Here is a 16,842-nt window from a genome sequence, read left to right as displayed (position 1 = left end):
GGATATGGGGGAGGGGGGAAATGGGGCAGGGGGGATATGGGGGAGGGGGATATGGGGAGGGGGATATGGGGAGGGGGATATGGGGGAGGGGGGATATGGGGGATATGGGGGAGGGGGGATATGGGGGAGGGGGGATATGGGGGAAGGGGGGATATGGGGGAGGGGGGGATATGGGGGAGGGGGGGATATGGGGAGGCTCACCCTGCCTGCTCTGACGATGTCGTTCACCTTCTTGTGGCACTGGGTGCCTGTCCGTGTTGTGAGGGCCGCAGCGTGTGACGGCCTCTGCCACTTCCCTCCACAGACGCCGGCTGTGGCGTGGGGCAACTCTGCGGCCGTGCCCGGGATACAGGGCGTCCCTCCTCTGCTCCACCGCGTCCAGGGGCGCCTCCACATCCCGTGACTCGAACCGCGGGGCTGAGCAGTGGCCAGCCATCCAGTCGGGTGTTGCGGTCGGGTGTTCCGGTCGGGTGGGGGGGAGCAGCGCGGCTTTATGAGACGTCACGCCGTGCGGCGCGTATGACGCTGCACGGCGTGAACCACTGCGCAAGCGCGGATCCCGTTACGTCGCTGCTAGCCCATTTCGGGCTGGAGACTTTCGACCCATTTTTCCGACGTGACGCAAGTCGGATTTGCGCCGTTTTTTGCGCCAAACGGCGGACTTTCCGCCGATAACGGAGAATTTCACCCCAGATTCTTACCATCTTATCAGAAAATAATAATACTAATCGCTTATTGTCACAAGTAGGCTACAATGAAGTTACTGTGAAAAGCCCCTAGTCGCCACATTCTGGCGCCTGTTCGTGGAGGCTGGAACGGGAATTGAACCCGTGCTGCTGGTCTGGTTCTGCATTACAAGCCACTGCCTTAGCCCACCGTGCTAAACCAGCCCCGGCACACTGTCCGTGATTCTCCGTTCCGGAGGCAAAGTGTTCCCACCAGCAGAGAATTGCTGCTGGTAACCGCTGGTGACAGGAACGGGGCCCAGACTGTGAGGGCTGGATTCTCTGATTCTGGGGCAATGTCCCCACGCCGGCATTTTGCGCCAGCAAAAAGGGCGTAAAATGGCCGCCGATTCCCCGTGTTGCTGGGGGCTAGCATGAACGCAGCGTAGAGCACCCGGCTCTAGCTGCCGATACAGCCCGGAGAATTGCCGGATCCATGGCCGCGCATGCGCGTGGCGGCAGCCTGCAGCGGCCTCGCCGTGCTACATGGCCGAGGCCGCTCGCGGACCCGGCCCGCGAAATAGTGCCCCCCCACTTTCGCCGGCTCGCACGTTCCGGACCATCCCCCCACAGTGGTCCCAGACCCTCATAAAGTCCCCCCCTGCCCGTGGATCAGCTCTCCCCTGTCTGTGGCGGAGCTGGACTGAGTCTGTAGACGCCACGCCGAGTTCCCGACGGATGAGACCACGCGTGACCGTCGCCTTCGGGAACTTGGCCGGTCGGGGGCAGAGCATCGGGGGGCGGGCCTCAGGCAATGTCCTGAGGCCGTCGATACGTGGCGGGCGGACTCGGAGAGTACGCTTTGGAGGGGGCGGAGCAATGAGAAAGCGATACCGCCGCTGATTTGGTCGGGAACTGTGATTCTCCGGCCGTACGTGATTTCGGCGTCCGGAGAATCCAGCCCTGAGTCTCTCTCCTTTAACAGGGGCCAGTGTCAGGGACAGGTCCTCTGGGGAGCTCCATTGGGGGCATTCAGGAAAGAGGGCACACATAATTACCCAGAAATGTAAGGGTCCAGTGAGAGGGTGGAATTGAAGGAAATCAGTATCAGTCAGATAATGGTGCTGGGAAATGAATGGAGTTAAAGGCTGACAAATCTCCGTCCCAGATTATTAAAGGAAGTGGCTCTGGAAATGTTGGACACATTGGTGACCATCTCCAAAATTCTATAGACCCTGGAGCAGTTCCTGCAGATGGAGGGTGGCAAATATAACCCCACTGATTAAAAAGGGAGGGAGCGAAAAAAGGGAGAATTACAGTTAGTCTGACACCTGGGGCGGAATTCTCCCGAAACGGCGTGATGTCCGCCGACTGGCGCCCAAAACGGCGCCAATCAGACGGGCATCGCGCCGCCCCAAAGGTGCGGATTCTCCGCATCTTTGGGGGCCGAGCCCCAACATTGAGGGGCTAGGCCGGCGCCAGAGGAATTTCCGCCCGCCAGCTGGCGGAAACGGCCTTTGTTACCCCGCCAGCTGGCGCCTAAATGACATCTCGGGGCGGCGTATGCGCGGGAGCGTCAGCGGCCGCTGACAGTTTCCCACGCATGCGCAGTGGAGGGAGTCTCTTCCACCTCCGCCATGGCGGAAGGGAAAGAGTGCCCCCACGGCACAGGCCCGCCCGCGGATCGGTGGGCCCCGATCGCGGGCCAGGCCACCGTGGGGGCACCCCCCGGGGTCAGATCGCCCCGCACCCCCCCCCAGGACCCCGGAGCCCGCCCACGCCGCCCTTGTCCCGCCGTTCAAAAGGTGGTTTAATCCACGCCGGCGGGACAGGCAATTTATCGGCGGGACTTCGGCCCATCTGGGCCAGAGACTCGAGCAGGGGTGCCCGCCAACCGGCGCGGCCCGATTCCCGCCCCCGCCGAATATCCGGTGCCGGAGACTTCGGCAACTGGCGGGGGCGGGATTCACGGCAGCCCCCGGCGATTCTCCAACCCGGCGGGGAGTCGGAGAATGACGCCCCAGGAGTGGGGAAGATTCTCGAGTCAATTATAAAAGATGTAATAACATAAGATTTGGAAAGCATTAACAGGATTGGACAAAGCCAACATAGGCTTATGAAGGGCTTCAATAATCCACTGGAGTGTTTTCAGGATGTAACTAGTAGAATAGATAAGGGAGAACCAGTCGATGTGGTATATTTGGATTTTCAGAAGGATTTTGATTTGGTCCTTCACAAGAGGTTAGTTGGCAAAAATTAAAGCACATGGGATTGTGGGAATGTACGTGGATCAGGAATTGGTGACAGACAGGAAACAGAGTGGGAATCAATGGATCTTTTTCCGAGTGGCAGGCAGTGACTAGTGAGGTACCACAGGGGTCAGTGTTTGGGCCCCAGCTGTTCACGATATATAAACACAACCTGGATGAGGGAACCAAATGTAACATTTCCAAGTTTATGGATGACACAAAACTGGGTGGAACTGTGATTTGTGAGGAGGATGCAAGGAGGCTTCAAGGTGATTGAAACAAGTTGAGTGAGTGGACAAACACATGGCAGATGCAGGATAACGTGGCTAAATGTGAAGTTATTCACTGTGGTGTGAAAAACAGAAAGGAAGAGGATTATTTAAATGGTGATGTATTGGGAAGTGTGTATGTACAAAGGGATCTGGGTCCTTGTACACCAGCCAACCAAAGTGGAGAGGCAGCTGCAGCAAGCAATTAGGAAGGTGAATGGTTTGTTGGCCTTCATTGTGAGAGGATTGGAGTTCAGAAGTAGGGATGTGTCACTGCAGTTATACAGGGCCTTGGTGAGACCACACCTGGAGTATTGTGAGCAGTTTTGGTCTCCCTGCCTGAGAAAGGATTTACTTGTCACAGAGGGAGTGCAGCGGAGATTCACCCGGCTAATACTGGGGTTGGGGGGACAGTGCAATGAGGAGAGAATGATTCGACTGGGCCTGTGTTCACTCGGGTTTAGAAGGATGAGAGGAGATCTGATTGAAACGTATAAAATTCTAACAGGGCTGGACAGACTAGATTCAGGGAGGATGTTTTCCCTGGTTGGGGAATCTCGAACCAGGGGACACAGTCTCAGGATACGGGGAAGACTATTCAGGACTGAAATTAGGAAATATTTCTTCATTCAAAGGGTTGTGAACCTGTGGAATTCTTGACCACAGGAGGTTACCACAAGTCACTGAATATATTCAAGAAAGAGACAGATAATTTTTACATTTCAATGGCATCAAGGGGTTTGGGGAGAAAGCGGGAATGTGGCATTGAGATAGAGGATCAGACACAATCATATTGAATGGTGGAGCAGGCTCGAAGGGCCGAATGGCCTACTCCTTTTTTATATGTTTCTGTGTTTATGTGTGGGGTTTGGGGGGGGGCGGGGTCCCTGTGCTTGTGGGGGGTGGGGTTGCCCCTGTGCTTGTCGGGGAGGGGGTTCCCCGTATCCGTGGGGGGTGGGGCTGCATTATTTTAACACAGATCAGGGCGCCCCGATCTCGGTGGAGCCGGCGTTGCCGGATCTATCAGGCCCCGCCCTGCCAGCGTGAGGGTGAAAACCACGGCCATAGATTTTCTGAGATCAGAGTGCCAGAGAATCTGGAGGGAAAACTCAGCTGTGCAGCTGGAGAGCTACACAACGGCTTTCTCTCTCTAACCAGCTCTCTGTGCACAGAGAGCAAAATCCCACCCAATGCGTCAAAGAGCAGCACAGAGTTACTTCCTTATGGATTGTGAAAAAGGGTCAGGAATGACCAGGATGCTGAAGAGAATGGAGATTCTCGTCATTCACAAAAAGTCCCATCTGGTCAGTGTGTGAAATAGTCCCTCCGAATCAAACTGCCTCTGCCCGCTTCACACACTGATCCCTGTTTGGGCAGAGATGTGAAAGTGAGTGTCTGCCTCCTCAAAACCAGACCGTTCCCGATTGGCAGCTTTGATTGGCAGCCTGCCCTGGAGAAGGAAAACTCTGATTTGAAACCCCAGCCATGGGTCAAATAGTAAAGTCTTCATTGGCTGACAGTGCGGAAGGAGACAGACAAGACCAATGGTCTGGATGTAGAAAGAGCTGCTGAGGCCCTCCAGCTTGTTCAGTATCGAGTAAAAGGACAAGTGTAAAGTTAAAAGCTGCAGCCTTTCAGCTGCTACACTGTGACACACATTACACCAGTGCAGCAATAGCTGCCTCAGAGCAGAGAGCGGCTCTGTACAAACCTCACCCACTTCAATATACTCACTGTGCAGCTTGTTCAACAAATCAACTCAACTAACACCCCCATCATCAGTATGAAAAGCCCTGAGGGCTGGGGGAGGAGTCAGCCAGCACCAGAGACATTTCAGACTCGCTTTTAATTCAAATATTATTCTTGGAAAAAATTCAGACAACCTTGTAATTCTCCAAAGCTGATTTTTATCAAAAAATCTTCATTTTCACAGTGATATAAGTTTCAGTCAAAATTCATAACAAATAAATACCAAACATCTAACTTGAGTTGGAGTCAGGCTGGGTTTACGTAAAGGGACAGGTCAGGAGGAGCTGGACAATATGTTTCAGTTTGTGTTTCCCACAAAGTAAAACACAACTTGACCATCCGTGCCTGGGGCTGCTTTGAGACAGAAGTATATGAAGGAGAGCAGCAGGCTGCCAGTCACTCACAGGACACAATCCCCACCTCCTCCCATCCTCTCTCCACCCACCCCCACCACCAACAGACCTTCACTCCCATCGCCTGGGTTCAATTATTCCCTGTCGTTCACTCTAACCCTGTTTATGCTTGATTCTGCTCCGGGTTTTGTCTCCAGCTCTCAAAGTGGGCAGGACCGAGAGCAGCAAATAACAATAATTCCTTGATGTGGAGATGCCGGCATTGGACTGGGGTGGGCACAGTAAGAAGTCTGACACCAGGTTAAAGTCCAACAGGTTTGTTTCGGATTGCTAGCTGTCAGAGCACTGCTCCTTCCTCAGGTGAATTCCGTGAGTATTGCAGTGAACATCATGAGGGAATTACTGAACTGAATATGTTCAGTAGCGGAGCAGGAACATTGAAACTGAAAGTGGTTTGAATCAGGAAGTGCTGAGTGTGAACATGGCTTCCAGACAGCAGGAGGACAGTTGGACCGAGGATACAATTTGTCCCATTTGTCTTGATTTCTTCACTGATCCGGTTTCACTGGAGTGTGGACACAACTTCTGCCGCTCCTGTATCACCCAGTGTTGGGAAAAGGAGAGAAACTCCTGCCCAGAATGTAGACAGGAGTTTCCAGAAAGAATCCTCAGGGCCAATCGGATCTTAGCAAATCTGGCTGAGAAAGCTCGGAAATTAAAGCTGAATGGGAAAGAGAAGGAAAGTAAACTTCACTGTGAGGAACATCAGGAAGAACTGAAGCTGTTTTGTGAAACTGACAAGAAATTGATCTGTGTGATTTGTGTAGATTCGCGGGAACACAGAGAACACCGCTTCATCCCGATTCAGAAAGATGTTGAAATCTACAAGGTAAAAGGGAACAGATTTGATCCCCTGATTATCTGATCACATTTTCAGGATCTAACACTTTTATTTTCTGATTTTCTCTCCCAATCCCTGGATGGGGTGAAATCTTCCTTCGATTCTCTCACAGAGAAGAAATCGACGGTTCTAGAAATGGAGCAGCAGCAGAAACAGAAGATTTCCCAAATTAGGGTAAAGTCTCCCTGTGCTGAGCTTCCAAATTTAATCCATTATTTTGTTGTTTTTATTCCAGAAACATATTATTTTTAATGTTTCTTCTTGTAGAAACAGTCGGTCAGTCTGCAGAGCCACATCACATCCGAGTTCACTAAAATGCACCAGATTCTCACTGAGAAAGAGCAGCGTTCCCTGCGGGATCTCAGGGAAGAAGAGGAAAAAATTCTAAAACCAATGGAGGAAAATCTTTGTGAAATTCAGGAGAATTTAATTTCTATTCAGGAGAAACTCTCAAAGTTGGAAAACCAGTTGGAACAAAAAGACGGAGTGAGATTTCTGAAGGTGAGGGATTATATTTCAGTTTAGTTCAGTGAAAGTTCACAGTCACATGATCTACACGAGCCTCCTCCCATCCTACTTCATTTCCATGTCAATATATCCTTCTGTTACTTTCTCCCTCACCTGTATCCAGCTTCTCCTTAAATGTAGCCCTGGCTTTCCCTGGGTGGGTGGAATTTAATGCTGTTCCCCCCAGGGTACATTTAGTCAGGGTGTGGGGTGAGTGGAAGGGGACATGGGGAATGACACTGTGTGGAGTTTCTGTTGTCTTTCCATCTCTACACAGATTAAGTCTGTGGTGGTAAGTCTTGTGGGACAGCCTTCCTGTAACCAATTCAGCCCCTTCACAGGGCAATGAATGTTCTCATCCTGCTGTCACTGGTATTCCCTCAGCAATGAGCAGGGGTCTCACAATACGGGAAGCCTGAAAATCAAACCCTATTGGGGTTACTGGTGGGATTCTGGGAGGGGATGGGGGGAGAGGTGGTGGGATTGAGGATGTAGCGGGAATGCCCTTGTTCAGTTGCACTGTGTACCTGATTGAGGGACTGTAAGAGGTTCACGCTCCCGTTTCCTCTGACTGATGGTTCTCGACTTGAGGATTTTGTAAAGGACAAAATTACACAGACACGGGGATTGGCTCAACCACAAACTTGTTGTTTAGTGAAAACACTCCCAACACCCGAATACAAAGAGTTCTAAACTAGTGTAAATCACATCACACAGCATTTAATTGGTTTTCCAATTGAAATCCCTCCACAATTTAACCTCGGCTTCCACATAAACACACAAATCACCACAACTTATTAAAAAGCCTCTCCTGAAAAACCACAGACAAAACCCTACATTTCAGCCCAAACGTTCCTCAATTCAAACCCAAATCCCCCCCGGATTTGGATGTTACCCTGAAGTTATTTTAAAACCTCAGCCCCAATCCCCCTCGGATTTGGCTGATAAATTACAATTCCCCACCCGGCTGCTCCTTCTGGTGTGAATTGTAGGCCCGGGAGCCAGGTTGACCGTTCTTGACCCTCCTTCTTGGCTGCAGTGCCAGACCCTTGGATCTTGTCCTTTTAATGATGATTCTTATCGGAATATCACAAACACATTTCCTGAAGCCATCCTGCTGGAGGGTCAGTGCTCAGCACCTTTCAATCTCTTTACACAGTCATTTTCAATCCCAGGGTCGCGGCGTTCCCGATTACGGGAAGGGGGATCCTCATAAAATCCAACCCATGGGATTTAAACTGAATTGGAAAAGCAGCAGTTAATGATGTTGGAATCAGGTTTAAACTGGCTTCACAAACTCATTAATGAGACTAATTAACTTCCTGCCGCTAGTCTGGTGCATTGACCCCTTCCCGACTCTGACTTAATCCCGGGAGGTTTTCCTGCCATCGACAGACTGAGCCGTGTCCTCTCGTGTGATTCCCTATGTCCGGACACCATGCTCACTGCTGTGACAGACTGGAGTAAATTCCACCCCGTGTGACAGTGAGTTCCACATTCCCATCACTCTCTCGGCAAAGAAGTTTCTCCTGAACTCCCGATTGGATTTATTTGTAACTTTATGGTTGTGTTATGTAATTTGGAAGAACACAAGCTGCCACTTGATGCAGTTTTGAGTAAAAGTTGCTCCAAACTTTGAAGTGAGTTCAATGTGTTTCATTGAACTATTAGCACAGTTCTCAATGAGTTCGACTCTCTGCTAATCTAAATGTGGTAACTCAGTCTAACTGAACCAGCCTTGCTCTAAGCCACGTGCTGGGGTGTGATGCTGAGGATACACCCTGTCTCACTCTGTAGATGTTGGTCTGTGGAAAGAGGCGGGGTGTGAGTGCCTCATCCCTTTTATCGTGAGATACCACCCCTCAGTGTCCTGACTGCTCATTGGTCGTGTCCAAATTCTGTGTGTTCATTAGCTGCATGTTTGCATATCATAGAACATACTGTGCAGAAGGAGGCCATTCGGCCCATCGAGTCTGCACCGACCCACTTAAGCCCTCACTTCCACTGTAATCCCATAACCCAATAACCCTCCAAACCTTTTTGGACACTAAGGGCAATTTAGCACGGCCAATCCACCTAACCTGCACGTCTTTGGACTGTGGGAGGAAACCGGAGCACCCGGAGGAAACCCACGCAGACACGGGGAGAACGTGCAGACTCCACACAGTTAGTGACCCAGTGTGGAATCGAACCTGGGACCCTGGCGCTGTGACGCCACAGTGCTAGCCACTTGTGCTACCGTGCTACTATATCATGACATATATTATGATTCTATCCCTATTTCTGGATTCTCTACAGTGTAAACATCTTCACTGAATCTATCAAACCCGACCCCTTTCATCATTTGAAAGATCTCTATCAGGTCTTCTCTTGTCTACAGTAAAGCTGATCAATCTTTGCTGTTAGTTGAAGCCGCTCAGTTGCTGTCAATCTTTCTGATACTTTCTCCTGTGCTTCAATATCCTTTGTGTAACATCCTCTTTCTATTCCATGTCTGCAGCAATGGGAATTGACAATTCTCAGCAGCTTGTAACAATGTGAGGGTCATTTCTGCTTTCTGGATATAGACAGTCCGTCTCTGTCAACTCAGATTTGTGTTTTGTTTATTTCAGGAGGAAGCATCTCGGAAGAGGAGGTAGGACATGAACTTTACTGAAACTCAGGGCAAGTTGGTAAAATTACTCAGCAAAGTGTTTATGGTCAATTTATAATCAAATCTTTAATATTTTTTACAGGATGAGTGATGAGATTAATCAGCTGTTACTAGCAGATGGTGTCCTGTCCATCGGAAAATTCAACAGCCCTTTCCCGTTCCCAGTGTGGAGAGAAATGCTGGATGTCATTAACCCTGGTAAAACTCAGATAAGTTCCTCTGTCCTGATTTATATCTTATATTTCAATCATTATCCATATAAATATCAAAGACACCGGGCGGGATTCTCCGGTCCGCCAGCCTCCTTTTCCTGGGCAGCGGCCCTCACCGGCAGCGGGATTCTCCACCTCCGCCACCTGCCAATGGGATTGCCCATTGTGGCCACCCCACACCGCCGGGAAACCCGCGGGCGTGGGAGCGCTGCCGGCGCAACGGAGAATCCGTCGGCAGAGAGAATGTTTAAGAGCTTTGTTATAAAGAAATGAGGATAAAAATGGTCCTGATTGGAATTAAAGTCTGATTCATGCACCTAATCCACTTTCTAAACATCATTCTCAGCTCGGTCAGCTGAAACTGTCAGCTCCCCAAACATCACCAATACAGGAACTCTCAGATGAAGCTCTGTCTTGCAAACTTTAACAAGTGGAAACTCCGCCATTCCCAGCTGAACCTTTGCTCCTCAAAAATCCCAGAGTGACCGTATTTAACCGCGTGTTTCTCGGCGCTCGCAGTGCCGAGAAACACTTGGCGATAAAACGGCCCCCACGTTGGGTAAGGTGCCTGTGGGGAACGCGGGGCCGAGGCCGCTCATCGCCCCGTTTTGTGCAGTGAGGAGCTCCGCTCGCCCGAACTCCTCAGTGCAGCGAGAGATCGGGACGCCATTTTAAAATGATATCCCGATCTCCCAGGCCACCGAACCCACCCCGACAGCCCCCCCCCCCCCCCTCCCAAGCACCAACTCACTTTGGGAGGGTCCCCAGCTCCCTCCGCAACACACACGCTGGACACCCCCAGCCTGATCACCAGCACACAGAAAATGGCAGCTTGACACATTGTCAGTGACAGCCTGGCAGTGCCCTTGTCAGCTAGCAGTGTGATGCAACCATCAATTCACTCAAAGACACGAAGAGAAGTAAACCGTGGTTTTAATCAGCTTAGAACAGTGCCTGCCTGCGACTGGTACAATAATGGGAACCGCCTGCAGGTTAGCTGCTCTTTATACTTCCTTTCAAGGGGAGGAGCCATGGGCGGAGCCCGTACATGCCCCAACATATCCCCCTGTGGGTGAAGCCACACAATGGCCCACAGAACATAGAACATAACAGCGCAGTACAGGCCCTTCGGCCCTCGATGTTGCGTCAACCTGAGAAACCAATCCAAAGCACTATTCCATTATCGTCCATATGTTTATCCAATGACCATTTAAATGCCCTTAGTGTTGGCGAGTCCATTACTGTTGCAGGCAGGGCATTCCACGCCCTTACTACTCTCTGAGTAAAGAACCTGACTCTGACATCTGTCCTATATCTATTTCCCCTCAGTTTAAAGCTATGTCCCCTCGTGCTAGACATCACCATCCGAGGAATAAGGTTCTCACTGTCCACCCTAGCTAATCCTCTGATCATCTTTTATGCCTCCATTAAGTCACCTCTTAACCTGCTTCTCTCTAACGAAAACAGCCTCAAGTCCCTCAGCCTTTCCTCATAAGACCTTCCCTCCATACCAGGCAACGTCCTGGTAAATCTCCTCTGCACCCTTTCCAATGCTTCCACATCCTTCCTATAATCTGGCGACCAGAACTGCACACAATACTCCAAATGCGACCGCACCAGGGTTTTGTACAGCTGCAACATGACTTCATGGCTCAGAAACTCAATCCCTCTACCAATAAAAGCTAACACACCGTACGCCTTCTTAACAACCCTATCAACCTGGGTGGCAACTTTCAGGGATCTATGTACATGGACACCAAGATCTCTCTGCTCATCTACACTGCCAAGAATCTTACCATTAGCACAGTACTCTGTATTCCTGTTACTCGTTCCAAATGAATCACCTCACACTTTTCTGCATTAAACTCCATTTGCCACCTCTCAGCCCAGCTCTGCAGCTTATCTATGTCCCTCTGTAACCTGCAACATCCTTCCCCACTGTGCACAACTCCACCAACTTTAGAGTCATCTGCAAATTTACTCACCCATCCTTCCACGCCCTCCTCCAGATCTTTTATAAAAATGACAAACAGCAGTGGCCACAAAACAGATCCTTGTGGAACACCACTAGTAACCGAACTCCAGGCTGAACATTTCCCATCAACCACCACCCTCTGTCTTGTTACAGCTAGCCAATTTCTGGTGGAGCCCACAGGGTTAACAACATAACACAACAGCAGAACATGATACAAATGCACTGGTGAATTATTAGCACTATACATTCCCCACACAGGGCCACCTGGGTGCCTGTGTGCTTTGTTTGGGGTGAGCTCTGCTATTCCCCTGCTTCCCCTGCAGTGGGGCTGAGCTTCTGATGAGTGAACTGAGGAGTGGCAGCACCTGGTGTGTCACTGATTGAGCTTGGCCACGCCCATCCCGGTGATGGCTCAGCCGGGGTCTGAGGCTTTCCAGAGGGGCGGCCTGGGTGGCTCCCAAATGACCAGAGGCTCTGTGAACATTTCCAGGACACAGTGAGCAGTCAGCAGAGTGAGCAGCCAGGGGCCTGTGAGTAGCACCAAAGGGGTGTGTTTAAAACCCAGACTGCAGCAATGGGGGTCTGAGCCAGGCCACCCCGATCCCGAGGGGGACACCCCGAGTGCACAGACCTGTCACCAAGTCGCTCCCCGTTACTCCCCCCGGCCCAGGCAGCCCCCCCAGCAAGTCCCACAATTATTGAGGCTTTTTGAGGGTTTTTTACCCTCTCTCTGCCCCTCAGCAGCCATGGAGCCCAGTCCCCGTTTGTAAATACTTGCACTAATTCACACCCGCGTGACTTCTGCCTGAGAGGGGCGGAGCATCGTGGAAGGGCGGAGCATACTGTGTCCAATCCGCTGATTAGATTTAAATCTATGTAAATGAGGGTGTTACATGGGCCCGCTGCAGGGCACAAACTTTGATTTCACCGCCAGGGAGGGACTGGAGCCTGGCGCGGAATCAGTGCCGGGCACAAACCTCGATTTGTGCATTACGCCCGAATCTCCGCCCGATCGCACTTCCGGTGCCGTGAAGCGGAGAATCCGCCATATTTGTTTCCACGGAGCAGAACGGAAATATCTCGGTGTTGAGACCTTCATCTAAATTTGAGAAGAGATTAGTTTATTTTGATGACGTCACCCACCCACCCCCACAAACACACACACACACACACACACACAGTTACACACACACAGTTACACACACACAGTTACACACACACCCACACACACAGTTACACACACACACAGTTACACACACAGTTACACACACACACACACACACAGTTACACGCACACACACAGTTACACGCACACACACACAGTTACACACACACACACACAGTTACACACCCACACACACACACACAGTTAAACACAGTTACACACACGCATACACACAGTTACACGCACGCACACAGTTACACACATACACAGTTACACACACACACAGTTACACCCACCCAGTTACACGCGCACACACACACACACAGTTATACACACACACACTTTCACACACCCACAGTTACACACACAGTTACACACACGCACACACAGTTTCATACCCACACAGTTACACACACACACACAGTTACACACACAGAGTTACACACAGAGTTACACCCACACAGTTACACACACACACACAGTGACACACAGTTACACACAGTTACACACATACAGTTTTACACACACACACACACAGTTACACACACAGTTACACACACTCACACAGAGTCTCTCCCCGATCCTCAGTGAGTCTCCCCCCGATCCCCAGTGAGTCTCTCCCCGAGCCACTGTGAGTCTCCCCCCGATCCCCAGTGAGTCTCTACCCCCGATCCCCAGTGAGTCACTCCCCAATCCCCAGTGAGTCTCTCCCCCCGATCCCCAGTGAGTCTTTCGCCCCGATCCCCAGTGAGTATCCCCCGATCCCCAGTGAGTCCCTCCCCCGATCCCCAGTGAGTCTCTCCCAGATCCCCAGTGAGTCTCCCCCCGATCCCCAGTGAGTCTCTCCCCCCGATCCCCAGTCAATCTCTCTTCCGATCCCCAGTGAGTCTCTCCCTAATCCGCAGTGAGTCTCCCACCGATCACCAGTGAGTCTCTCCCCCCGATCCCCAGAGAGTCTCTCCCCCCGATCCCCAGTGAGTCTCCCCCGATCCCCAGTGAGTCTCTCCCCCCGATCCCCAGTGAGTCTCCCCCGAACCCCAGTGAGTCTCTCCCCCGATCCCCAGTGAGTCTCCCCCCGATCCCCAGTGAGTCTCTCCCCCCGATCCCCAGTGAGTATCCCCCGATCTCCAGTGAGTCTCCCCCCGATCCCCAGTGAGTCTCCCCCCCGATCCCCAGTGAGTCTCTCTCCAATCCCCAGTGAGTCCCTCCCCCGATCCCCAGTGAGTCTCTCCCCGATCCCCAGTGAGTCTCCCCCCCGATCCCCAGTGAGTCTTTCCCCCCGATCCCCAGTGAGTCTCTCCTCCGATCCCCAGAGAGTCTCTCCCCGATCCCCAGTGAGTCTCCCACCGATCCCCAGTGAGTCTCTCCCCTCGATCCCCAGAGAGTCTCTCCCCCCGATCCCCAGTGAGTCTCCCCCGATCCCCAGTGAGTCTCTCCCCCCGATCCCCAGTGAGTCTCCCCCGAACCCCAGTGAGTCTCTCCCCCGATCCCCAGTGAGTCCCCCCCCGATCCCCAGTGAGTCTCTCTCGCCGATCCCCAGTGAGTCTCTCCCCGATCCCCAGTGAGTCTCCACCCATTCCCCAGTGAGTCCCCCGATCCCCAGTGAGTCTCTCCCCCGATCCCCAGTGAGTCTCCCCCCGATCCCCAGTGAGTCTCCCCCCGATCCCCAGAGAGTCTCTGCCCCCGAACCCCAGTGAGTCTCACCCGATCCCCAGAGTCTCTCTCTGATCCCCAGTGAGTCTCTCCCCCCGATCCCCAGTGAGTCTCCCTCTGATCCCCAGTGAGTCTCCCCCCGATCCCCAGTGAGTCTCCCCCGATCCCCAGTGAGTCTCCCCCGATCCCCAGTGAGTGTCTTCCCGATCCCCAGTGAGTCTCTCCCCGATCCCGTGAGTCTCTCTCCGATCCCCAGTGAGTCTCCCCCCCAGATCCCCAGTGAGTCTCTCTCAACGATCCCGTGAGTCTTCCCCCGATTCCCAGTGAGTCTCTCCCCCGGTCCCGTGAGTCTCCCCCCGATCCCCAGTGAGTCTCTCCCCGATCCTCAGTGAGTCTCTCCCCGATTCCCAGTGAGTCTCCCCCGATCCCCAGTGAGTCTCCCCCCGATCCCTAGTGAGTCGCTCCCCTGATCCCCAGTGAGTCTCTCCCCCCGAGTCTCTAATTTTCTGTATTTTCTCCCAGTCTCTGTGACCCTGGATGTGGAAACAGCGAATCCCTGGCTCGAGTTGTCTGAGGATCTGAAGAGTCTGAGACGGGCCCGGACCCAGAGGAGTCTCCCTGACACCAGGAAGAGGTTTACAGACTGGGAATGTGCGCTGGGATCAGGGGGATTCACATCGGGGAGACATTACTGGGAGGTGGAGGTGACGGGGAATCGGGGCTGGAGTCTGGGAGTAGCCGCAGAGTCTGTGGAGAGGAAGGACCCGGTCAGACTGAGCCCAGAGACTGGATCCTGGACCATTGGGCGGGTTGTTGATCAGTTTGATATAAATTCCTCTCCTGGATCCCGTCTCCGTGTCGGTCAGATCCCCGGGAAGGTGGGAGTTTATCTCAGTTATGAGTCTGGGACAGTTTCATTTTACAACGTGGACACCAAGTCCCATCTCCACACCTTCACCGGGAATAAATTCACTGAGAAACTTTATCCTTTCTTCTGGACTCGGGATGTAAACCAGTTTCTGAGAATCTGCTCCGGTTCTGATCCGGATTGGGAAAGGGGCGGGGCCTCAGGGTGGTGACATCATCCCTGACATCACAATGACTTGAGGGTCAGGGGCAGAGGTCAGGGGTTGGGGGTCAGAAACATCCATAGACAACAGTTTGTCACTAAATGTGTTGGTTAATTTGCAAATTGTAAAATCCCAATCAGACTGTAAATAAAAACAACACAAATAAAAACGTCAGAGGATTAAAATAAAAAGGAAATTAAATATCTTGAACTTTCCCTTGCAGTTCATTGTAGTGCCGATTGCAGCCACACGATGGTGATGTCGAGCTGTACAAAGATCAGTAAAGTTTTACAGCGCAGTATCGCCACCTGCTGCTGGATACCTGGTACTGGCAGGAATTCAACAACTCAAAATGCTTAATCGCTGATCAGACATTTCAGGCAGGACCTTTCTTCACACCTGAAAGAGAATTGAATCAGAAACAAAGGAGGGAAAATAAACATGAGCCTGGACTTCCCACTTCCATGTTCCTGTCACACATCGAGTCCCTATCGGGAAATTCCACACAGCCAGTCTGGACAATGTTCAGAAAATCCCAGGTTGGGAGAGTGAGATTTCCCAGTTTGGGATCTTGCTGTGTGTCAGGAGTTGAATTCACAAATCTGAGCCTGTATTCTGAGTACAGAGAGGATAAGAATGTCCTCCTAGTTTAATAACTGGGACATTGGTGGATAGTTCGAATGTGCGAATGAAAGTGAAATTGGACACCACCTCCCCCTGGCTGCGAATGGTATTACAGCAATAAAATAAGATTTTTAAAAACCCATGCAGCAGCTCCTGGTGAGACTGGAACAACATGTTTCCCTGTTCAATTAACCAGCAGATCAAATTAATAATAAAAACAGAAAGTTCTGGAAAAATGTTCAGCAGTTTCATTTTACTGTGCGGAGTCTGCACGTTCTCCCCGTGTCTGTGTGGGATTCCTCCGGGTGCTCCGGTTTCCTCCCACAGTCCAAAGACGTGTAGGTGAGGTGTATTGGCCATGATAAATTGCCCTCAGTGACCAAAAAGGTGAGGCGGGGTTATTGGGTTACGGGAATAGGGTGGAAGTGAGGGCTTAAGTGGGTCGGTGCAGACTCGATGGGCCGAATGGCCTCCTTCTGCACTGTACGTTCTATGTTCTAGGTCCAGTCTGTGGAGAGGGAAACATAGTTGACGTCTCGAGTGGAATATGAATCTTTTTCAGTTGATTTCCAGCAGTCTCAGTATTTTGCTTTTATTACAACAGATCGAATTGTTAGATTGTATAAATATAGTTTACTTGATGCAACAACATTACATGTCAGCAAAACAGTAAACCTAAAACCACAAACTGTTTCTGGATTTATTTTTAACCCAGCAATTTCTCAGAATCTTTGTGTTATTCAGACCCTCAAATATATTTCAATGTTCAATTAGTTCACACACCTTCACTTCAGTCA

General features: G+C 51.3%; 1 protein-coding gene across 1 annotated transcript in view; it reads left to right on the top strand.

Moving 5' to 3' along the window:
• Window positions 1-15,626, top strand: part of LOC140389168 (uncharacterized) — a 70,959-nt gene extending 55,333 nt beyond the window's left edge. The window contains exons 10-16 of the mRNA XM_072473329.1: window positions 5,710-6,028; window positions 6,113-6,174; window positions 6,223-6,360; window positions 6,454-6,687; window positions 9,306-9,328; window positions 9,429-9,544; window positions 14,874-15,626. Coding sequence (XP_072329430.1) covers window positions 5,710-6,028; window positions 6,113-6,174; window positions 6,223-6,360; window positions 6,454-6,687; window positions 9,306-9,328; window positions 9,429-9,544; window positions 14,874-15,430 — 1,449 coding nt within the window. The 3' untranslated portion in view covers window positions 15,431-15,626. The remainder of the gene's footprint in view (window positions 1-5,709; window positions 6,029-6,112; window positions 6,175-6,222; window positions 6,361-6,453; window positions 6,688-9,305; window positions 9,329-9,428; window positions 9,545-14,873) is intronic.
• Window positions 15,627-16,842: the final 1,216 nt, after the last annotated feature.

The sequence above is a fragment of the Scyliorhinus torazame genome, chromosome 14 (genome assembly GCF_047496885.1).
Source record: "Scyliorhinus torazame isolate Kashiwa2021f chromosome 14, sScyTor2.1, whole genome shotgun sequence".
Lineage (NCBI taxonomy): Eukaryota > Metazoa > Chordata > Chondrichthyes > Carcharhiniformes > Scyliorhinidae > Scyliorhinus > Scyliorhinus torazame.
The sequence above is the reverse complement of the archived record's forward strand: the minus strand, read 5'-3'. Positions and strand labels throughout refer to the sequence as shown.